Source organism: Protopterus annectens, chromosome 3.part1 (assembly GCF_019279795.1).
Source record: "Protopterus annectens isolate FY-2018-M chromosome 3.part1, PAN1.0, whole genome shotgun sequence".
Lineage (NCBI taxonomy): Eukaryota > Metazoa > Chordata > Ceratodontiformes > Protopteridae > Protopterus > Protopterus annectens.
This window is the reverse complement of record NC_056732.1, coordinates 605,593,534-605,618,695: the sequence shown is the minus strand read 5'-3', so window position 1 is coordinate 605,618,695 and position 25,162 is coordinate 605,593,534. Positions and strand designations below refer to the sequence as shown.

The 25,162-nt window shown below is 41.5% G+C and overlaps 1 protein-coding gene across 2 annotated transcripts in view; it reads left to right on the top strand.

The window, feature by feature from the left end:
- ATP9B (ATPase phospholipid transporting 9B (putative)) overlaps nt 1–25,162 on the top strand; it is a 4,837,291-nt gene that overhangs the window by 4,496,382 nt on the left and 315,747 nt on the right. For both annotated transcript variants that reach the window (XM_044066988.1, XM_044066990.1), the window contains exon 25: nt 2,659–2,723. In XM_044066988.1, the coding sequence (XP_043922923.1) occupies nt 2,659–2,723 (65 nt within the window). The remainder of the gene's footprint in view (nt 1–2,658; nt 2,724–25,162) is intronic.

The window sequence follows — 25,162 nt, the reverse complement described above, 5'->3', positions numbered from 1 at the left end:
CTTCATTGTATCATATCTCCATAAATATGGGTATTACTGGATGAATTTGTATGTTGGTACATAGTTTATAGCTATAGCCTTTGTTTTATCTTTATTAATTTTATATCCTAAAAAAATTGGAATTGTCTTAGAATTTTCTACAAGACTGACATATCCTTACCTGGTTTCTTCGGGTACAAAATAATATCATCTGCAAATAATGCCAACATTTTTGAACACCATACCAGTTGTATCCTTGTATTTCTGAGTCTCTTAGTTTCTTTGCCAGTGGTTCTAAATATAATACAAATAAAGGGGAAGGAGTAAACTGCTGCCTAGTTCCTCTGTTTAGACACAACTTACCGGAGAAGAACCCTCCTAGTTTGATTTTTGCCTCCGATTTCTCATGTATCCTTCTGGAAATTCAAATCAAATGTTTTCATTGCTCTGCTCACCCTGTTGAATGCTTTTTCTGCATCAAGGCCTACCAAAAACAGCAATATTTGTTAAGTTCTGCTTCTCTTTGGATCATTGCTATATTAATGTTAAGTGTTTGCCTTCCCATCACAAAACCACGTTGGTCCATATCTGTGGCATCACTTTGCCATTCTTTTAGCCAGTAGAGACATGAACACTTTATAATTGTGGTTTAGAATTGCAGTGGGCCTACATGAAGCTGTATCAGATGGGACTTTACCATCTTTAGGTATTAAAACCACCACAGCTTTTTTTCCAGGATATTGGTGCCTCCCCCCTTTTTAAAAAAATCAACTTAGTAACACCACTAAACTCAGATTTGTATCATCTGTTTCTCTCCTAAATTCCAAATTTCTACCGGAATACCCTCTGTTCCTGGCAGGGTTGCCAGACGTCCCTATTTGGGCGGGACTGTCCTGAGATCAGCAGCCTGATCCCGCGTCCCACCCTGCCGGTTTAAATCCCGAGCAGCTTCCGCTTTGTTTTTTTTTTTTTTGTTTGGCCCGTACACCGGCATACAGGCCAATCAAAAATTGCTAAACACAGAGCTTCTTGTGTTTAATGTGGAAGTTCCGCATTAAACGAAGCTCCGTGTTTAGCGATTTTTGATTGGCCCGTATGCCGGTATACGGGCCAATCAAAACATCGCAAAACAGAGCTACTTCTGTTTAATGCGGAACATCGCAGTTCCGCATTAAACAGAAGTAGCTCTGTTTTGTGATGTTTTGATTGGCCCGTGTACCGGCATATGGGCCAATCAAAACATTGCAAAACAGAGCTACTTCTGTTTAATGCGGAACATTGCAGTTCCACATTAAACAGAAGTAGATCCGTGTTTAGCGATTTTTGATTGGCCTGTATACCGGTATACGGGCCAATCAAAACATCGCAAAACAGAGCTACTTCTGTGTAATGCGGAACTGCGATGTTCTGTATTAAACAGAAGTAGCTCCATGTTTAGCGATTTTTGATTGGCCCGTATGCCGGTATACGGGCCAATCAAAATATCGCAAAACAGAGCTACTTCTGTTTAATGCGGAACTGCGATGTTTCGCATTAAACAGAAGTAGGTCTGTGTTTATTTATTTTTGATTGGCCCGGGCCAATCAAATAAAAAGTAAACACAGAGCTACTTCTGTTTAATGCAGAACTCTGATGTTCTGCATTAAAGACGTGGAAGACCTTTTTTTTTTTAGTCCCTACCTGGCCAGTCGGAAAACTGGCAACTCTGGTTCCTGGAGACTTTCCTGTAGATTGGTTACACATCATAATTTTTATCTCATCTCCTCTTGTCTTAACTGTTAGTTATTGAGTCTCATCTACTACTAATTTTTGTGTATTTAAATCTTCCTTAAATATTTCCATTTCTGTTTTTTCTTGCTTTTCCCACGTCTCTGCTTTATAAACATTTTGATAAAATTTCCAAAATATCTCTAACAGCTCTACAAGATCTGTGGTTATTTTTCTTGTTATAGGCTTCCTTAGTTTGGCAACAACCCATTCTACTTTCTGTTGCCTAAGTTGTTGTGCCAAAAAAGAGCCAAGTGGTTCTGTACCATTGTTTGGCAAAGTGTGCAGTTAGAACAGCTGTGAAACTTATAAATGAAAGAAATTAAGTTTATGTGTACCCGTTGCAGGAAAGAGTGAGGTGATTTCCAGGTTAGGGGGTATTCTGGTACTGCGGCAGGGCTAGTCACCTGACAGTGTAAACTTTGGCTCTAGATTGTCACTGTTGAAGTGACACCCAGACCCCATGTGCAAAAATTAGTAAAGGGGTTGTGGATGGATGGATGGTGCTCTGGTATATATATATTGTGGAAATACATTTTTAAAGAAGGCAGTGGTGTATATATTACAGACTTAATCAGTTTGGCCATCTTAAATTTTTTACTTCAAAAATTTGTGAAATGAATATTTTAATTTTAACATTTTTAAACCAGGAGCATTTAGCGTTCATTAGCAGTAGTGCTATCAGACATGCATTTTAGTGATATCTGTAGGCATCACAATTATTGAATCATGATATCGATAATTAAAGTATTAAAACAGAAAACCATTCAAAATACCGATGCTTTAATCACTCTTGTATGGAGGTATGTAACATTTGTGTTGCTTTATGAACAGAGATATTTGAAAAAAAAAGTTTGTAGAGATAATTTTGATTCAGCTTTCTAATATTTACTTTTCATTTCCTGTTTTAAGGCTGTATTTTCTTCAGTTTTCTATTTTGCATCTGTTCCTTTGTACCAGGGGTTTCTAATGGTAGGGTAAGTATATGTTATAATTGTACTTAAGGTATGCTTTTTGACATTGTATGTATTTAAATCTGCACTGCTTTGAATTAAGACTTTAATTGAATGTAAGTGGAATTCTGACATAATTATATTTTTTATTACACAGACTTGCCTTTTCTCCCTTACGTTGTATGTTGCTAGAGTGATTTAATTAAAATGTCTCACTTCTACACTGTTTCACTCTTCTACTTGAGATATTGATCAGTGCTTCTGTGTACCTCACATTTAGCAGAGTACTGCCTTCTGCTTTCTTGTTTCTCCCTTTAGATTCCTTTCTAACTTCTTATGTATTGTCCTTATTGGTCTCGGGCTTTAACTGTACCCTCTAACCTTCCTTCGTGGCATTATAATAGAACTGTATCTTCTTTTTCTTCTTCAACTTGTGCTTGTCTTTATATGTCCTCTCATAATTTGTTTATGTAGACATTAAACCAGCAAGAAAAACTCACATTTTATTGCACCCCAAAGTAAACAGCACAACTTAAGTGTTGCACAGTTTGCCAGTTCATTGGCATCTTTGTTCAGCATCTGTCTGGTCTCCTGGATTCATTGGCATTCCTGACTTCACCAGGGATGATGCCACAATATGAATAAAATATGATTGGCTTCAATAATTGGTTAGTTTCAGGTGTCTTTCAGGGGATTCAATATTTGTTATCATGGGAGAACATGGTTAACAGACCACGTTCCTTTGCAAAGGATAGTCTGCACCTGTCTTACCTAGGCTTCTGAATGTTTGTTAAAACTTTATCCACCCCCTTAGAGCCTTTTTAGGCAATGTCAAATTGACAAACCTACCCACATAACAAACAAAACCCAAAGAAACCTAAAAAGTGTTACTGCTCAATTCTAGGAGCATAAACAAGACACTCCACACCCTACAAGCTCTCCTTACTCAGGAGAATATAGACATCTATGCCATTACCAAGACATGGTTTAAATCCACTGAAGGTATTCCGGCAGTACAGTGCTTCAGTGCCTTCCACACAGTTTGACCATTAGCTGCACCGGTATGGACAAAATGTGAGAGAGTCTCCATCTATATTAGCAGCAAGCATGACTCTTCATTGATTAAACAGGACAATACCCTGGAACTTATCCACTTGCAAATCATCATAATCAAAGTCCCATACCTTATCCTAGCAAGTTACAAGTCAACCTCTATGTTACTAGAATCCCATTGATCATACCTAGACCTACTGAAGGCACACACCACTAAACCAAATACCCTATTCATGGTAGACTTTATCTATCCCTCTATAGACTGGAAACATATACTGCTTCATACTCGCAGGCACAATGATTTCTGGACTTTTTTAACTTCAAATACCCTTGACCAGATAGTGCAGATAGCCACTGTAGGTTCAAACAGACTGGAAGTGGTATTCCCCCCATGTTACATCCTCAGTGATGAGGTTGGATCACAAAGCTGTGTGCTTCTAAATGTAAATCAACTCAGTTGCCCTAGAAAACTCTGTAGCAGTTAGGAACTAATACAAAGCAAACTACATCCTATTAAGCAATTTTGTCAATATTCAGTGCCCCTCCAACCCTGATTTCACAGCAGTCTATAGGAAATTGTTCACAGAGACCTTGTACAAGCATGTAAATGGCTGTATAGAGGCTGCTATACCTACTAGAATTAAGCCCAATACAAACTTTAAAAATAAACCAGTCTGGTGGAATCCTAATCTTATTAGGGTATTTAACAAAAGGAAAAAAACTCATGGCTAAAATCAGAAAGAGCAACTACTATAATGATGGGAGCTCTGTAATTAAACAGGAAACTAAGAGGACTAATTAAGTCCACCAAGGCCAGTTACAAGGTCAAGATAGCTTCACAAGCTAAAGACAACTACAAGGCCTTCTAAAAAGATGTCCAAAACCTCAAAGGCAGCACACATCAGTGTGCTGAACTGGTGGTCACTGGTGCCGCTGTAACTGAGCAGAGGGACATAGCAAATTTGCTGGCTGACAAATTCAGCTTAAACCCCCTCCTCTGGCCTTCTCCCATGGAATACCTATTTTTATTTTTATTTATCTTACATTTGTTGACCGGGCTAGTCTAGCTAGATATAGATCCATTTTCAGAAGAGGCCCGGGGAGAAAAGCTCCACACAGATAAACAAAAATATAAAAAGTATAAAAATATTGTTACATGGTAAATACAGGATTAATAAACCAGATAAAACATGAAGTTTTTACATTTCAGAGATCAGAACACATTAAGAAAAGTAACAGTGAACATAATATTGCTTAAGAAAGCTAAAACAGTTATAATAACCAAATAAAACAGGACGTTTTTACATTTCAGAGATCAGAACACATTAAGGAAAGTAACAGTGAACATAATATTGCTTAAGAAAGCTAATACAGTAAGAGTTATGTACAATAGTTCACAACAGGTTCAAGGATATAAGCAATAAATTGATTAGAGTTTAAATAGTGTCAGTCATAATACAAGATTAAGTATTTAAATGTTTGGAACTTTGGTTAGAAGAGGAAGAAACAGGGGTGAAGATGGTTGTTAGGGTTACTACAAGGGCATAGCCAGTGCATTTGGAGGTGTTTTTGAGTTTTTGTTTAAAGAGTGGCAAGGATGTAATTAGTGTTAGTTCATTGGGTAACAGGTTCCAGTTTTTTCCTGCTGTATTAGTAAACAGAGAGTCACCAGCTGTATTATTAGACTTTGCTAGGCTAGCAAGGAGTTTGTTAGAAGAACGTAAGGAGTTCAGATTATTATATGGGATTAAGAGTTTTGAGAGTATAGGGGTATTATTGGGTTGGTAAAATATTTTGTGGGCCATTGTGAGTTGGGAGATTATCAGATGGTTTTGAAATTCCAGCCAGTCTAGTTGCCTAAGATTAGAACAGTGGTGAGTTTTGAAGGGATTACCAGTAGCGAATCTGGCAATATTATTGTAGGAAGTTGCTAATTTGTTGAGGTTAGATTTCTTGAGGTTGGTAAATATAGGTGAGGCATACAGAAGGGTTGAGATAAGATGGGAGTGAGCGATCTTGGCTCTGGCTGTTGTGGTTAAAAATGGTTTTATTCTATATAATGATCCTATTTTTCTGTTGACTATTTTAATGGTGTTGTTTATATGGTGATCAAATGTGAGATTATTGTCAATGGTTGTTCCTAATAGTTTGGTGGTAAAGTCAGTGCCATTATTTGAAGAGACTGAGAAGTCTAAGGGGGTGGACCTAGTAGTGGGTGTAAAGAGAAGGAGTTTTATTTTTTTTGCATTAAGGAGGAGGCAACATTTGGTAAACCATGTTTCTACAGCGTTGAAAACATTTTGAGTAAGAGAATGTAGTTCAGTTGAAGAGGCTGCTGAGCATATTAGTGTGGAGTCATCTACATATTGAATACAGGTGGCTTGAGGAATTGCTACATGGAGATCATTAATGAATAAAAAGAAAAGAAGTGGACCAAGAATGGAGCCCTGAGGGACCCCGATATTGACAGGTAAAAAGGAAGAAATTTGATTTTCCCAGAGAACTGCCTGTTGCCTATTGCTGAGGTATGATCTAAACCATTTAATGGCCAGAGAATCAAAGGCGAGAGATTCAAGAATACTGATTGGGAGAGTATGGTTAACCATGTCGAAAGCTTTAGAGAGGTCGATGAAGAGTGCAGATGAGAGTATGTTTTTGTTCCGGTTTCTATTGATGGTATCTGTGAAGGATAGGAGGGCAGTAGTGGTACTATGTGATGGCCTAAAGCCATGTTGACAGCTTGCTATTAAGTTATGTATAGAGAGATGATGTAAAAGTTGTTGGTGAATGCATTTCTCCAAACTTTTCGCTAAGGGTGATGAGAGCAATTGGCCGATAGTTACAGTACTCATTAGAGTTCCCACCTTTATGTAAGGGGATAATGTGGGAGATTTTCCAAATATCTGGGATGGTTCCTTCTTGGATTATCCTATTTATAAGTATAGATATAGGGTAGGCAATTACTTTGGCTGCTTTTTGGAGATATTGGGAAGGAAGTTTGTCAGCGGATGGAGTACATGGCTTGAGTTTATGAATAAATTTATAGATGAGAGAAGTAGAGATGGGTTGTAGTTTGAAGTTAGAATAAGAGTGTGGTAAGTTGATGGGAAGGTTGGAGTTTTCAGAGATAAGTTGCCTAGCTAGAGATTGTGTAGTCTCAGTGAAGAAAGAGTTAAAGATATTGGCAGTTTGATGGGGAGTGTTTGGATCTGCATCAAGTGGGGTGGGTGTTCGGGAGTTACCTGGGGAAAGGAGCTTATTTATGCAAGACCAGAACTTTTGAGGATTATTTTGATGAGTTTGTTGAAGTTTACTGTAGTAGTTTTTTTGTCTGTAAGTATTGCCTTTTTTGTACTATTTCTAAGCTGCCTAAAATGGAGATGATCAGAGCTATTTCTGTTAGATCTCCATTTGGCCCAGACTTTGTTCCTAAGTAGAATTTGATTTCTAGTTTCATTCGAGAGCCATGGGGCTGGGTTGGACTTCATTCTGATGGAACGTGTATGAGCATGCTGATCAAGAATAGATAAGAAAGTAGTGTTAAAATACTATGTTAAGTTGTCAATCTCGCCTTCTTTCTTGCTTGATGGGTTCGGAGCCGATCCTCGGCTCCGACTCGGCACTTGCTAAGCTCGAGAGTCACTTTTACCAGCTCGAGGCAGCCCCATATCCCATGATGCAAGGCGGTAAGTACCCAGATCTCGTTTGCCGCTTCGCTGATGAGGTCCTCCTTTTACCAGCTCCTGGTAAGTGATTTATACACTACTGCTTTTGCCCCTTTTTCAGTTTAAAGTTAATTCTAAACTTAAATTTAATAGTTTTACACTAGTTTTACTCCTTTTCTGACTAAAATTCCCTCTCTCCTTTAAAGTTTTTAGTCAGGCCTTCTCCCATCCCATCCCCCCCCTTGTTAGGGTGTGTGTGTGTGTGTGAGAGAATAGTTTTTTCTCTTTTTTGAGATTGTAATATTTCTTGGACAGGTGTTGTGTGTGTGTGTTTTTTACACCATGTCTAAGGAAAGGGTCTCAGGCTTTAAGAAGTGTGACTCGTGCTGTCAGAAGATGTCTCTGGCAGACGGTCACACTTCTTGCTTATACTGCCTGGGACCTCTCCACCTGCAGGACTACTGTGCGATTTGTCATTCTTTTAGCCAGAGAGTCCTGCAGGAAAGGAGAAATAAGCTTATTTTGAGGGGCCTACTTAAGCTGGACGGCTCTCCGGATAAGTCGGCTCCATCTAAGACTTCTAAGTCTTCCAAGGCCCAGGCTTCTGTGTCCAAGCCTGCGGCTTCGGCTCCGACTCTTTCAGAGTCGAGATCGGCTCCGGCTGGAGCCGATTCTGGTTTGCACAAACCTTCGGCACCGATGGCTATCGGTGCCGATTCTGGTTTGGCCACTTCGGTGTCGGCTCCGATCGGTTCCGATCACCATGTGGCTCAGGCTTCGGTGTCGGCGCCGACCGGCTCCGACACCCTTACTTTTATGACTGTATCGGCTCCGGCCGGTGCCGATGCATCGCAACTTTCTGTCGGTGCAGAAAAGTTGTCGGCTCCGACAGCTTCCATAGTTTCGTCGGCTCCGATGGTTCCTTCGAGGAAGAGGTCTAGGTCCCCTTCCTTGGAACCGATACTCTCGGCTCCGGCATCTCCTCTCCTCTCGGAACGGAGCCATCGGAGCCGATCATCCAAGTCATCCAGGCTTTCTGACCATGATTTAGAGAGAGTGGTCAGTAGATTATTAAAATCACAGGCACTGGCCCAGATGCTACATAGTCCATCTCAACAGACGACTATTAGTCCACACCCCATTGCAGTTCCTCCTTCGACTCTACCCCAGAGTTTGGAGTTGGAGTCTTCGGGAATGGTTTCTGCTACGGCTGAGGGACAGATACCCCCTTCTGCTCATTCAGCCTCTACTCTTATCTCCTCTTCGAGACCTTCTTTAGAGGGATTCGGTGGTCGGGCTTCCCTGGTCTCCTCCGAGGGGGTGAGTGGCATCGGACCCTTGTCCGACCCCACTCTTCCCCTTGGAGCCTCGGCCTTGGTGAGCTCGGCTCCGACATCTGCCTCGGAGCCTTCCCTCTCAGTGGACCCTGGAGTTCCTGGTTCTTCGGAACGGGTTCTCTCGGACCTCCCTGGGAGGGGAGCTTTCATGGTGATGAAGAGTGTGCTGGCCACTGGACTCAGCCAGCAGTCTGTTCCCTTAGCTCCTCCCTCTATGGTGCCTGTCGATATCTCTGCCACTTCTCTTGCTCCCGGACCCAGAGATCCTCCGCCTCAGGTTTCCCCATTGGGAAGAACCCCCTCTTCCGAGGATTCTCCTGATCAGTCAGGGGATCCTCCGCGCAAGAGGACCTGTAAGAGGAAACACGTAGACTCCCCTGAGTCTATCACTTCAGATACCGACTTAGATGAGTCGGAGGGATCCCCAAGATCCCCCTCTGAGGATGTCTCTTTTTCAGGCATCCTAGAACTCCTTAAACAGAGGGGAAACTGGCCCTCCAATAATCCCTCTGAGGATGAGTCGGTATACCTGGAGGCGTTTGGATCTCGGCCCTCCACCTCCTGGGTGTCTCCGCCTTTCGACCCCCTTATGCAGGTGATTGCTCAAAAGGCTTGGGCTGCTCCTGACTCTGTAGAGCCAGTCCCTAGGAGGCCTTCAAAATTTATTACTGCCCCTTCAGACAAGCAATTCCTCACGAAAGGTGTCCCTGCTGATGCCATGGTGGTGGCGGCTGCCACTAAAAAGGAACTTGCAGATCCTTCCGTTCCTGTCCATCCTCCTAACAATGACTCTAGGACTATGGATAGGTATGGTAAGCGGATGTTCTCTTCAGCAACCTTTGCTATGCGTTCGCTGAACTACCTATGTCACTTCATCAGACTCCAGAGGGATATCCTTAAGGAGCTAGGTGAAGCAGTACAGGATCCGACAGCTGCAGGGGCTCAAGAAAAAATTGCTTCGCAGCTAGGAACCCTTAACTCTATTGCTAACTCCTCCATGCGACTGATATCATATGCAGCAGATGGAGCGAGTAGGGCCGCAGGTACAGGTGTGACTCTTAGACACCAAGCCTGGATGCGGCTCTGTAATTTTGCAGATCCCTTTAAGGCGTCCTTCACAAACTCTCCCTTTGATGGTTCAGCTTTGTTTGGTCCTCAAGTGAAGGAAACGTTGACCAGGTGTGAGCAGGACGGCAAGACTCTTTCTGCCGTAGGGGTCCGTTTTTCCACCCCTTCTAGACCTTACCCCAAAGGACAGAAGGGTGGCAAAATGTGGTTCCGCAAATCCCAAGGAGTCACGCCGATTCACGTGGTCAGTTTACCCCTAGAGGCAGAGGGGTAACAATAACAGACGCTCTAGAGGCAGAGGGGTCCACAGAACCAGGGAAGCAGAGAGCCTCTCTGACAAGCCCTTTCAGCATCCCTGAGATGTTTCCCGACTGTCCATCCTTGGAGGCAGTCGGGGGAAGACTATCGCTGTACCCAGAAGCCTGGCGTTCCCTCACTCAAGACAGATGGGTACAGTCGATCATATCCGAGGGTTACAAAATTCCTTTCGAGGAAAGTCCTTTCTCTCACTCAAATTCCCTTCCAGATGTACCACCCGGTCTAAGGGAAATTGCAGAGTTAGAAGTCTTAAAACTTCTGCAAAAAAGAGCCATTCAGCCAGTTACAACAGATCATTCAGAGCCCGGAATCTACTCAAGGTTCTTTTTGGTCCCCAAGAAGACGGGAGACTGGAGACCAATATTGGATCTCAGCAGACTCAACAAGTCTGTGAGGAAGACAAGATTCCGAATGGTCACTCTTCAGTCAATTCTGCCCTTCTTACAGGACAACTGGATGTGCTCAATAGATCTTCAGGATGCGTACTATCACATAAAAATTCACAGAGGCTCCAGGAGATTTCTCCGCTTTCGGCTGGGGTCCAGTCATTTCCAGTTCAGAGCCCTGCCCTTTGGTCTCACTACAGCCCCCAGAGTGTTCACCAAATGTATGGCAGTGGTCACGGCTCACCTGAGACGTCAAGGATTCCAGGTGTTTCCGTATCTCGACGACTGGCTCCTTTCAGCCACCACCAGGCATCAGCTTCTTCAAGCCAGGAATTACACAATAAATCTTTGTTCTCAATTGGGCATCTCGATCAACTCCGAAAAATCATCCTTATTGCCCTGCCAGTCTATTACTTTCATATGCGCAAACTTGAATACTGTCCGGATGTCAGCTACCCTTACAGATCAAAGAATCTCAGACATTCAGAATCACATCAGGATCATTCTAGCCAGCAAGAAGGTACAGGCCAGAATGGTTCTAAAGGTGTTAGGCCTCATGGCTGCGGCCATTACCCTTCTTCCCCTGGCTCACTTCTATATGCGCCTTCTTCAGTGGATGTTGTTCAGTCAGTGGTCTTACCAACAACTTCCAATGCGTCACCAAATACTGGTGACACAGATTTGCAAGAATCATCTTGCTTGGTGGATCACTTCTCCCCAGATTCACCAAGGCAGACACTTTGTACCCCCATCCCCGGTAGCCACTGTCACTACGGATGCCTCCCTGATCGGGTGGGGGGGCATTATCAGGGCAGGATGGTTCATGGGACGTGGCAACCTTTCGAATACCACCTGCACATAAATGTCCTAGAGATGAGAGCAGTGCTTTTAACGTTGCAAGCCCTCAACGACTTTCTTCCCTTAGGGACAATTGCAGTCCACACAGACAACATGTCTGTAGTTTGGTATATCAACAAACAGGGCGGAACCAAGTCCTACCCCTTGTGTCGAGAAGCGCTCAGACTTTGGCAATGGGCGATCTCCTCTCATCAGTTTCTGGTAGCAACGCATATCCCTGGGAAAACCAACATTTTAGCGGACAGATTGAGCAGAGCTATTCTCATGCCTCACGAGTGGTCTCTCAAACAATCTGTAGTGGAAGAGATTTTTCTGGAATTGGGTCGCCCATGTTGCGATCTTTTTGCTACTCCCCAAAACAGCAAATGCCCAGACTTCTCTCTCTTCCCACTGCCAGGCCATCCCCCCAGAGACCCTCTGACCCAGGATTGGCCCCAGGGACTTCTTTATGCCTTTCCTCCATTTCCTCTGATCCCTCAAGTTATCCAGAAAGCAAGCGTTTTGAGAGCCAAATTGATTCTCATTGCTCCTTATTGGCCTCGACAAATTTGGTTTCCGTTCCTTCATCGTCACCTTTTGGTGCAGCCGTGGCATCTGGACCCAGTGCCAGATGATCTGATTCACCAATCCGGTCAGCTGCACCGGTCTATCCCTTCTCTCAACCTCACAGCATGGTTGCTCCACTTCCTTCCTTAGCCAGGCTTCCTGTGATCTCTAACCCTGTTAGAGACATCATAGTAGCTTCCTTAAAATCCTCTACCAGGAGGATTTATACTAGCAAATGGAAACGTTTTTCTTATTGGGCTAAAGCCAAGAATATTGATCCCTTCACTGTTCCAGTTCAAGCAGTTTTGGATTTCTTAGCGGAGATTTTTCACGCGGGCTCCTCTTCTTCCACAGTCAAAGTTCAGTTGGCTGCTATCTCGAACTTTCATGTCGGGTTCGCAGATCACAACATTATGTCCCACAGGCTTTGTAGAGCCTTCTTGAAAGGAATTTTCCTCCTGAAGCCTCCAGTCAGGAGTCCTCCTCCTCAATGGGACCTAAATTTAGTGCTGACATCCTTGATTCTTCCCCCCTTCGAGCCAGCTGTTTCTTGTACCCTGAAATTTCTTTCATGGAAAACTTTATTCCTGGTTGCTATTACATCAGCTAGGAGGGTGTCTGAACTTCATGCTCTATCTGTTCGCCCCCCCTATTTGGTCTTCCACAAAGACAGAGTATCATTGAGAACTAATCCGACCTTTTTGCCTAAAGTCGCCTCAAAGACTAATTTGAATCAAGCCATTGATCTCCCTGTATTTTTTCCAAACTATTCAAACAGATCGGAACAAAAATTACATTATCTTGATGTCCACCACCAACTCAGATATTATTTGGACAGAACAAAACAATTCAGGAAACCCGATCAACTCTTTGTTTCCTATGCTGATAACAAGAAAGGCCTTCCTGTCTCAAAAGTGACCTTGTCTAGATGGCTTTCTTCTGTCATCTCTGAAATTTATCGGCTCAGGGGAAAACAGCTGTGCTCGAAACCAAAAGCACATTCAACCAGAAGCTTAGCTACTTCTACAGCCTTTCAAGCTAGACTTCCTTTAGACACTATTTGTGCAGTAGCCACTTGGGCCACTCCTCATACATTTGTTTCCCATTACAAATTGGATTTGGCCTCCAGGGACAGAGCCAGTTTTGGCTCTACAGTTCTCAAGAGTCTGTTCCATTGAGCCACCCAGGATAGAGGTGCTAGGGACGCGGTCCCATCAAGCAAGAATGAAGGCGAGATTGACAACTTAACATTGAGAAGTTATGTACCTACCATAACGTTCCATGTTAGTTGTCTTCTCGCCTTCTTTCTTGACCTCCCTCCTTCCCCAGGCCTGGACAGACCTTTCTCTACAAGGAGTTATACTTCTGAAGACCATACAGAGCTGGTCCTTCTACCATCCTGCAGGTTTTTTCTCTCCTTCTTTCTTCCTTTGGGAAGTTATTATGCTAGGTGCTATTGCCCTTTTGTCATCAAACGAGATCTGGGTACTTACCGCCTTGCATCATGGGATATGGGGCTGCCTCGAGCTGGTAAAAGTGACTCTCGAGCTTAGCAAGTGCAGAGTCGGAGCCGAGGATCGGCTCCGAACCCATCAAGCAAGAAAGAAGGCGAGAGAAGACAACTAACATGGAACGTTATGGTAGGTACATAACTTCTCATTACAGCCTCTTCAAGTGAAAGGGATTTTAAAGGATTCCATTTGCATGCTCTGAGCTCAGTTTGAAATAATTCTGCGTTAAAGTGTTTGGTGGAGCGTGCTATTCTAAAGGTGGGGGGGTTTGGAAAGTCTTTCTTTTCTCTTGTGATGTAGGTCAAAGAATGATCACTTACATCATCTGGCAGGGTTCCTACTTTGTAAGTTTGTTTTACTTTGTTTATGAGTATCCAGTCTAAGGTATTCTCTTTTTTATTAGGTTGGTTAATTCTTGTTGTAGAGGTTATGGTTAAGCCACGGAGGTTGATATGAGAGGTAGGATTTTCAGCACTAACACTTTCCCAGTCAATGTTAAAGTTGCCTAGTATTATTGTTTCTTGGGGGTAAGTAGAAGACACCCAGCTAAGAAAAGCCTCTAATGTAGTTATATTATTGCCAGGTGGTGTGTAAATACAGATAATGTATAAAGATTTGTTTGTGTTAATTTGGAGCTTAGTTATGAGGACTTCTGCGTTGCTATCCTGGGTTGCATAAGATGGTAGGGTAGAGATGCGAAGTCCATTTTTAAATAGAATTGCTACTCCACCACCTTTACGTTTTGTTTGGTCTAGTCTTACTATATTATATCCTTGGGGAATAATTTCATTGTCTTTTGTTTCTGGTTTTAACCAAGTCTCAGTGAGGCAGAGGATATCAAAGGAGTGAATAGCTAGGAGGGCATGAAGGTGAGGTACTTTATTATTGATGCTTTGGATATTCAGATGCCCTATTAAGAGAGAATTATTGAGTTTAGGGTGAGTTGTTTGGATAGTAGGGCTGGTAGGGCCAGGGTTGGGATGGATGTCGCCATCTATTAAGGAGGGGTTATTTGGTTTTGTTGCAGGATTGTTTCTAAGGTAAGTTTGAATTTTCAATTTTTTGTCTGAGGGTAGGTTATGTTTAATGTGGGAGAGTCTGCGGTATTTAGGTAGTAGGTATCTAGGAGTGTAAGTTATGTTAGAATGTCTATGTAGGGATATGTGTGTATATATTGTAGTTTGTTTGTGGGAATGGTTAAGCTGGAAATAGTGCAGTTTTTCAAAGGAGGTAAGAATGTAGGCTGAGAAGAGGGTAGTTAAGAGTATAATTGTAAGTGTTAAATTGGCTAGATTAGGGAGAGGCATCTTTGAAGAAATAATAATATAAGAACTTGAGTGAAGGGATAAAAAGATGGAGTAAGATGTGGAAGAGAGGAAGATAAGAGGATTCAAGAAGAGAAAAGAGAGGCCAGTAAGATATACGAGTTAAAAATAGGAGGATATGGTAGAGGTACTCTAATGAGTGGCTTAATTGTGAGTGAGTGTTAGAGGGTAGGGGTGTGGCTGAAGTATGTGGGGTGGGGTGAAATATGGGAGTGATTGGAAGAGAGAGAGGGTGTGGCTAGGGAAGTATAAGTGTAGGACCCCTGGGGGTGGGTGGGAATTGGGGGTAGGGTAGGGGAGCGGAGTGAGCCCGTAGGGCTGACGGAGTGGATTTCTGCTGAGAGAGGCTATCAGTTATGGAGAGAGACTGTGTTCTACAGGCATAGGAAAGGTAAGAGACATAAGCTGTTACTAAGTGGCAGAGAAAAAAGGAGAACAAGGGTATAGCTGTGCTGGGGGGATAGTTGTACACTAGAGAGAGACAGATTTTTATAGAGAGTGCCAAAAGGCAGGAAAGGAAGTTTATACAGAGGGATAATAAGAGAAGAGGTGATAGTCAAAGGTGTCTATTTAGTAAAAAACTTCCAGAATTACCTGGGATAATTCCAATTATGAAGGAAACATGGGGTGGGGGGGGGGGTAAGTGCATAAATAGAGAGTACAAGCGCTGATATCCGAGTCTAGCTGGTCTACAGAGCTCGATGGTTTCTACAACCAGTGAGAGATGGTATTCCAAAGCCTAGCATAACTACCCAACTGTTATCAGGGAGCAGGTTCTGGCAGTGTTCGCTAAGGCCAAAAATATAGCCTCAATGGACTGCAACAGTGTCCTGGGATGCCTCCTAAACAGCTTGATACATAAGTTAGAAGACCACTTAAGTCACTTTTCAACCATATTGTAAAAGGAAGGCAACTGCAGCAAGTGTTTAAAAACAATAAAAACACCATATTCCAAACAGACCAAATGACCAGTAAAATATAACTTGTTGAGTGCGTTTGTTCTTTAATAATTTAACAAGAACTTCATAAGAACAGTCAAATAAAATATTCTTTTAGATAGTCAAAAAATCATGACTGTCAGCTAACACTTTTATTTATAAATATTCATGAATTATTTAAGCAATAACCGACAACGTGGTGTGGTATATTGAAGATTTACCCACTGTTGGTGTGGTTTAATCACGAGGTTGAATTTCAATGTACCACAACCACAGAGTCCGTTATTGCTATTATACACTGACATTATTTAAGACAAAAATACTTTTCTTAAATAATGTCTTTGTATAATGGCACCATACTGTTCTTCTGTGGCTGGTGGTATCCTGCTGTCTTGTTTTGATGTACTGTGCATGCTTATGGGACTTGCGTTCCGACGCATACCTAGTACATCAATGCTTTGAAAAGAAAGCGACGGAGAAAAGAAAGTCTCCATTGCTCCATTTTTGTTAATTTTTTTTTTTATTAAAAAAAATGTTTCAGCTCCTTTAGGGGTAGGAGAGAGAGAGACAGAATGGAGGAAATGCAAAGAAAATCAGGTATGTGCCTTTAGTTTTAAATAACGTACCTGATTTTCTTTGTATTTCCTCAATGCTGCATGTCTGGTATGTCCGGAGTCCGGACTATAGATTTTTTTAAAATTTTTGTTTTTATGGAATATACGAATAGAAAGAAGTCCATGTGACCGGACCTTTTTCCTTTGGTATATTCTGGGATTTACAGCGTGCACGCTGGTTGGGCTGGCCAATCAGCATGTTCATTTTCGAATATTAATGGCCAGTCATTGTATAATCATTAATAAAATACAATAAATAAAATAATACTAAAAAGGTAAAAGTAAATCAGATCTTTGGAGCTTTCAAAAGCTTTGTCAGCCAGCAATGCTGTTTGCCATCTTACTTCTTTTATTCTAGGATGTTATTGTAGTTACCTAAAAACAGTATTTTGTCTACTGAATCTATTTCAGAAACAGAAAATTTCTTAAAATGACTACAATAAATAGCATGGTTCACTAATACATTTGTCTAGTCGTTATTCTACACATGTATGTTCATACATTCTCTGCAATAAAATTCTAGTGGTTTCACCCTCATAGAATTTTTTACAGGAATTACACATTGCCAAATAATGACTCCTTTTGACTTGCATGTAACCCCATTGTTCATATAAATTGTTTTATTAACATTAAAAAAACAGAATGTCCAGTATTAATAAATCTACACTATTTGAAGGAATAACATGGATATGTCCCAGTAAGTCCAACACTAAATTTATTTATGTCAGTGTATTTCTTTTTCAAAAAGTGTTTTAAAATTGCATTGCTTGTTATAGATGAAACTAGGTATTGAACCAACCATTTTGACAAGTCATGATTCCCCATAATGACTTTGTAATTATCCCTTAAAATACCCTTGATATCAAATAAGTTTATACTTACGGGTAACAGAAGGGTTCTAACAAATTAATCAATATTATCACCTTTATACCTTTGTTGTACATAGCCATGAGCAAGTATTGGCTGAAATTTAATCCATCTGTTTTTAATAATTACATTATTTATTTATTTTATTTATTTATTATGGTTTGTTAACCGGGTTAGTCCAGCTGGGCTTGTGGCCCATTTTCAGTGGAGACCCGAGGAGAAAAGCTCCGGTACATATTATAAAATACAGAGATTTGCAACATTAGATAAATTTATAAAGCAGAGAAATTTTCAGCATTACAAAATATAAAGTACAGAAATGTGTAAACTTTCAAAAAGGCAGACTACAGAAGAATTTCACAATACTAATAGATACTGTGAATTTCATATGTCAATATTATTCTGTACAGGATTGACAGTTTTACACTAACATATAGACTGTTTTGCAATTAGGAGGATGTCAGTTTGAGAAATGTGTAAGATAGGCCAGAGGCTAGCATGCAAAAGTGTTTGGAAAGATGTTAAGAGAAAGACAAATGACATTTTGTAAATTTGGCAAAGAAAGTTGATTTAGGTCTGGAGATTAGTGCTGTGGGTGTTTTATGTGGGAGCATGTGAAGGACAATCACGTTGCCAAAGTGGTTAGAAAGACCTTCTATATAGCCCACCTTATCACGAAAGGGTTCACATCTAGATCAAGAGAGGTCATTGTGCCCCTCTACTCATCACTCATCAGGCCCATAATTGAATACAATGCCCCATTTGGGATGTACCTTACCCGACACCTGCAGCAACTGGAAAGACCCCAAAAGTACCTCACCAAGAGGATCAAGGGACTCAAACAGATTCCCTATGCAGTTAGGCTAAAGAAACCCCAGTTCTACTCAGTTGCTTACCGCCTACTCAGAGGCGATCTGGGCCTGACGTATAAAGCCATGTCCAACCCAGAATTAATGGACATGCTCCACCTCAGGAAATCCAAATCCCTTAGAGCTACACGCTCTAGGGACTTAAACCTCAAAACAGAAATAAATAGGACGTGCTGGAGGGACAGATTCATATCCCAGAGGCTCCCCTCACTCTGGAACAAAATCCCAATCCATGTTAGGCAGAGTCCCTCAATGACCCTCTTCAAGAGAAATCTTGAGTGGATGGGAGATCGTAGGTTTACCCCTGGGACCTCTTCTGTGTCCCTACTAGACAGAGGCACAGTAAACTAACCTCAAAAGGGCTGTCTTCTGTGACCTACTATACAGAGGTACAGTCAACTAATCTAAAAGGGTGGTGAAAGCCAAACACACTCTGGCTAGGCTTATAAATGCCCTAGGGCAGATATCCTAGTATCAGCCTATGAACCTATGAACATTCCCATTTGGAGGACAGATGGGAGAGAAGTATGGATTTGAAGTTGTTATGGTTAGGTATGTTACGTAGTTGTGTGGGTAGAGCATTCCACATTTTGGCTGTAGTGTGGGATAGTGATAGTAGGCCAGGTGGGTGTAGGGGTTTATGTACCAGAAGGAGGTTTTGGCCTTTGGATCTGAGGGTGCGGCTAGGTGTGTAGGAAGTTAGATTTGGCTAGAGAGGGGCATTCTGTAGGTTTAAAGATGAGTTTGTGGGCTGTAGTAAGTTGTAGGTATTTTAGGTGGTTGTGGAGCTCTAGCCAGTTTAGGGTGTGTAGGGAGCGGCAGTGATGGGAAGATTTGTTAGAATTGGTTGCAACTTTGCAGATTGTGTTGTAACAGGCTTCGAGTTTGGAGTGGAGGTCAAGTTGTAGGTTAGAAAATAGGGGAGCACCATACAAGAGAGAGGGGAGGAGGAAGGTAGTTGCGAGGACCTGACGGGAGGAGGGAGTAAGGTAGTAGTTATGTCTGTAGAGGAGACCGATTTGCTGGTGGGTTTTTTGATTGCAGAGAGGATGTGGGAGTCGAATTTAAGGTTTTCATCAATGTTAATGCCAAGTAGCCTGGTACTCGGAACGATTTCTAGAGGGATGTTATTGTGGCTTTTTATGGAAAATTGGTCTTTGATGAATTGGGAGGTTTTGGTGGGAGTGAACATCATTAGTTTTGTTTTGTTTTGTTTTGTTGGCATTTAGGGCTAGATGATGGGATTGATCCATGATTCAGTTTTGGAGAAGGCTATTTGGGTATTGAGTAGAAGTTTGGAGGGGCAGGAGGCTGAGCAGATGATGGTGGCGTCATCAGCGTATTGGATGACAGAAGCATCTGGGATGGAGTGGTGGAAGTTGTTGATGAGTAAGTTAAAGAGGAGAGGGCCCAGTACTGATCCTTGAGGAACTACTGTGGGTGTAGGTAAGAAAGGAGAGGTTGATTCTTTCCATTGTACAGCCTGTTGACTCATGGAAAGGTAGCTGGAGAACCAGGCTAAGGCTGAGGGGATAAGTGCAATTGTGATAGCTGGGACAGGAGTAGGGAATGGGAGATAGTGTCGAATGCCTTTGAGAGGTCTAGAAATAGAGAAGATACATATTTGCCACTCTCACTTGCTAGGTTGACTGTTTCAAGGAAGGAAAGGAGGGCTGTCATGGTGCTGTGACCGGGGCAGAAGCCGTGCTGGGTAGGAGAGAGGAGTTTGTGCTGGGTTAGGTAGGGCATGAGCTGGGAGTGGATGTTTTTTTCTAGAATTTTTGAGAGAGGCGAGAGTATAGCTTTGGGCCTGAAGTTGGTAGTGTCTGTGTTCTTACCGCCTTTGTGGAGAGGGATAATGAATGCATGACGCCAGATGGTTGGTACGTATGATTCCTGAATGGATCTATTTATGAGAATTGATATGGGATAGGCTACTGATTTGGCTGATAGTTGAGGAAAATTTGGTTATCAGGGGCATTGCGGCATGGTTTTAGCTTTTGGAGTAGTATTTTTATAGTGTTGGTGGAGACAGGTTTAAGGGAGAATTTGGGGGGCGGAGGCGTGTGAGGGGGGTTAGGGGGGCAGGGAGAGGAGGTAGCATTGGTGGGTGGGTTAGGGAAAGCGGAGGATAGTTTAGCTATGCAGTCAGTGAAAAATGTGTTGAAATTAGTGGCTGTTTCAAGGCTTGAGAGGTTAGGATTGGGGCAGAGGTTGATATTATTACCGAGGTTGAGTATTGAGGAGATGGATGTCCAGAATTTCGTTGAGTTGTTTGAGTGTTTGGATTGCAGATTGCAGTAGTAGTTTTTGCGATCTTTTGTTATTATATTTTTGGTTAGGTTGCATAGCTAATTATAATCTTGGAGGGTGCTGTTTTTTTTTTTGTTTTTGGTACAGTTTACACTTTTTGTTTTGTTGGTTCATTATCAGTTTAGTTTCTTGGAATAGCCAGGGGCAGGGGTTAGTTTTGATGTGTTTGGTTTGGAGAGGGGCTAGTTTAGCAATTAAGGTAAGGAAAGTATGGTTGAAATATGAGATAGCGTTAGCGTTATCAAGTGGAAGGTTATTTAGTGGAGATCAGTCAGTAATCTTAAGGCACTCAGAGAAGATTTTGGGTTAAAGGAAGCTAGGTTACGAGTTTTCTTGTATAGGTGTTGTTTTTCTATGTGAGAGGGTAGGCGGCTATGAAGGCTGGTAAGTGGTCGCTTTGGGGGTCTGGTATTATACCGGCTTTGGAAATGTGGTTGGGGTGGGTTGTTAATATCCAGTCTAAGATGATACCAGAGGTACCATCTTTATTTGGCCTGGTTGGGAGGTTTATTAGTTGGGTGAAATTGTAGAGGTTGATGGAGTGAGTTGGGCTATCTGAGAGGAAGGAGGCCCAGTTAATATTTATGTCACCTAGAATGTAGGTTTCATTTTTGATGTTTGAGCTAAACCAAGAGAGGATATCTTCTAGAGTTTTGATATTGTCTCCAGGTGGGATGTAGATGGAACAGACGCAGATGGATTTGTAGTTAAGTTTTAAAAGGCCTACAGTCAATTCTGCATTGGCAAAGGTTGGGATGGGGTTGGTTAGTGGAGTAAATGTGAGAGTGGAGGGGTAGTTGATAGCAACTCCACCTCCTTTTCTATGAGGCCTATCATTGCGTATGATATGGTAGCCTGGGGGGAAGATTTCTTCATCACTGATGGAGAGTTTAAGCCAGGTCTCAGAGACTGCGGTTATGTCTGGCTGGTTGTGAGACAGCCAGGCATGTAGGTTGGGACTTTTATTATGAAGGCTTTGTGCATTTAGGGTTATGAGGCGAATAGCCTTGAGTTTGTATGGATTGCAATTTGGGTTAGGGTGGGTAACGCTGGGACTAGGGACCTGAGTTAGGGTGGATGTCATCTGAGAGAGAGAGTGAGATATAGGGAGGAGCTGCCTGAAGAAGAGTAGAGAGGATAAAGTTCATTGATTTTGCTGGGGGATGGTTATCTTTGAGAGAGCTGTTAGAGTGGAGTGAGGTGGTGTTGTGGAGTATAGTGAGTCTGAAAAAGTGAAATGGGATGGAGGAGTAGAGTTCTGGAGAGATCTGTGAATATGGGTGGGATGTGTTAGGAGCCCTGAGGTGGTGGTATATGTGGTTGGAGGTAGGTGTGTGTTGTTGGGAGGTTAAGTTGGGTAATATAGGTTAGGGATAGTAAAAAAGTAGCTAGTAGTAGAGTTTGTGGGGGGAAGGTAGGCATTGTTGTTTGGATGTGTGAAGTGTGGTGTGTGTGGGAGAAGGTGGAGTGTGTGCAAATTGGTATGAGTATGGGAGTGGGAGGGATTTGGTATAGGGAGTTTGTAATTGGTGCAGGTGTTGAGGGGGTGTGGTGTGAGGGAGTATAAGTGTAGGTGCACTGGAGGTGGGTGGGATTTGTGGGTAGGGTAGGGGAGCGGAGTGAGCCCACTGGGCGAACAGAGCGGGAAGAGCCAGAAGAATGGGAGTCTGCAGAGAAAAAATAATCAGCAAACTGGGATTCAGAGCTTGACAAGAGGGGCTACAGTCATTGAGTTAGTGGATACTAAGCAGAGTTTGAATATATTTAAATACGTAGTTAGAGGAAGGGAGGAAAAAGTAGAGTTTATTTCAATGAGGGAGGAGATGCTATGTTTGCATAGACTGTGTGTGTGTGTCTTTCGGCTTTTCCCAGTTAGAGGTCGCCACAGTGGAACTCCGGTCCGCTAATGATTGGCAGTAGATTTTTACGTGCTGGCGTGCCGGGCCTAACACACAACCTTCAACGAAGGAATGCCCATTCACGCATGTTACCACACAGAAGACGCTCTAACTGAGAATCGAACGGGCAACGTCTAACTGTAAGGCGTTTGCATAGACTATGTTGGTGAAAAATAGGGAAAAAAGTTTCAGAGCAAAATGTATGTTAGGTGAGATTGCTGCCACCTAGTGCCGAAAGGGGAAATGGCAGGCAGAAATCAAATCAATAATACTGTTTAATTTAACTCATTGATAACCTCTGTCAATGAACAATTTTTTTCAAAAATTGTACCTCTGTCAAAAAGTGGCGTTATTACTAATAAGTTTAATAAGCCTAATAAACCACAATCTAATCACATTCCACTTCATGTGTACATGTGTTGAATACTACAATACAAATAATTGCTAACAAATGTTTTCTTTCTGTAAACATTACTATGAGAACACCTGTTAATTTTGTCCATCTCTATTATCAAATCCAAAAAAGTTTATACTCACCCCAGTATAACTAATAGTGAATGTTAAAAAAACTTTTATTCAAGTTCAGGGCTTCTAAAAAAGCTATAAATTCACCAAATGTACCTGCCCAAATAAAAAAAAAAAAAACATCATGATAAGGTCTATATAACTTAATATATTTGTAAAAAAATGACTTTTGTAAGCAAAGTCATTTACTACCAACACGTAACCAGGCTGGAAAAGTCCCTTATTGTTGGTATACTTGTTTTTCAAAAATAAAGAAATTGTTACTTAAAAATAAGCCCAATAAAAAAATCACTGTCTTAATTTTAACATTATTAAAATCATTGATTGAAGTCGCTTAAATATTGCCTGACAGATTTTATTTTAATATCTTGAATAATTGATATATGTAATGACACAGTATCAGTAGTGACCAAGAAAGTTTCAGAACCATCAAACTGATAATGTTTAAGCAAGTTCAAAAATACCCAAGAATCTCTAAAATAAAAATCAGACAACTATAACCTTAAAACAGACTTTGTACAATGAGACTGGAGGACTGCAACACTTACCTTATTTCACTAGGGTAAACCATCAACCATCCCCTGAAACAACAGACTTGTAAGTCTGACTAGTCTATTATGTAAAGACATAGAATCAATTATTATGGACATGATCAACAAAGAAATAGGCAGCCTTCAGACACTTGACAAATCTTAAAGGTCATGCCTAATAAACCTAGTGGACTTCTTTGTGAAGCCCTGTATCTATACTGCATCTTACTAAAACCAAGTCCAACGTACTCAGGAAAGATACCACCAGCAGAGCAGTTCCAGTTGAAGCAGTTTTAATATAAAATAGAACTTACATAAACACATGCACTTTAAAACAACAGCATTTTCGTTTCTACCAAGTAGACTTCATCAGATGTGAAGGGACAACTACAATAATACTTTTATACCCTTCTAAAACACAGATTAACCAATAAAATTGAACAGGAAGTTAAAAAAAACAGTGGAAAGTTAATTACCATAAAATCACGAATATTCATGACCTTGTGAAGTTTCTGGAACAGTATAAGACATTTATTTTAAAATATATATATATATATATATATATATATATATATATATATATATATATATGTGTGTGTGTGTGTGTGTGTGTGTGTGTGTAACATTTTATTAAAAAAATAAATAAATATTCAAGTCAAAATCCGTAAAATCTTTTAAAACACACTTCAAGATATATAAAATGTACTAAAATGTCTTAAAATAAAAAAGTGATTAAAACTTTGACCACCAGAGGGTATCTGATCATTACAAAACTGCCTTTCAGCTTTACTTCATGCAGAAAGCTTTTAATCTTTCTTTCGGCTTTTCCCGGTTAGGGGTCGTCACAGCGGAACTCCAGTCCGCTCATGATTGGCAGTGGATTTTTACAGTGCCAAGTTGCCAGCCCGATGCCCAACCTTCAACGAAGGCATGCTCATTCAAGTTCACACCTACCTACATGTCTTTAGTGTCTTTCGACCGTGGAGAGGACATGCAGACTCCACACAGAAGACGCTCCAGCCGAGAATGGAACGGGAAAACCTCTTGCTGTGAGGCGACAACACTAACCGCTGCACCACCTTGGTCAAACTATGATGTTATGTAGTCCTATCTCACCGTAATTCTTGCTGGATGGGTTCAGAGCTGATATTCGGCTCTGACTCGGCCGATACTAAAGCTCAAGAGCTTTTACTGGCTCGATGCTAGCCCTCATCCCATGGTGATTCAACGGCAATTAACCAGATCTCGTTTGGCGCAAAAGCTTCAAGGTTGTGTCTTACTGGCTTGTTGGCTAAGTAAAATGATTTTTTAGTATATTTAGTCTTTTCCTACTTTTTCTTTCAGATATATATATATATATATATATATATATATATATATATATATATATATATATATATATATAGTCTATTGTCTCTTGTGTGACTGTTTTTGAAAGTTATTCAACCCGTATTCCCCCCTTAGGACTGTACGTCCCATTTAAGTTAGAGAGCCTTAGTGCCTGTTTAAGTTAGAGGGCATTTCCTCCGTGTGTGTGTGTGTGTGTGTGTGTGTGTGTAACTGTTTAAAAAAAAAAAAGTTATCTTCTCTTCTCCCTTTATTGTAGTTAATACTTTACTGTTGTTATCTTTTTGTCTTCGTTTGTAAGAATGTCAAAAGATAAAGATAAGGATCATCGCCCTTCAGGGTTCAAAAAGTGTGATAGGTGTGCGCAGAAAATGTCTCTTACAGACAGCCACACCAGTTGTGTATATTGCCTTGGTGAAGCCCATTTACAGGAACCCTGCATCTTGTATCACGCTTTCAGCACAAGAGTTTTGAATGAGAGAAAGAGAAAACTCA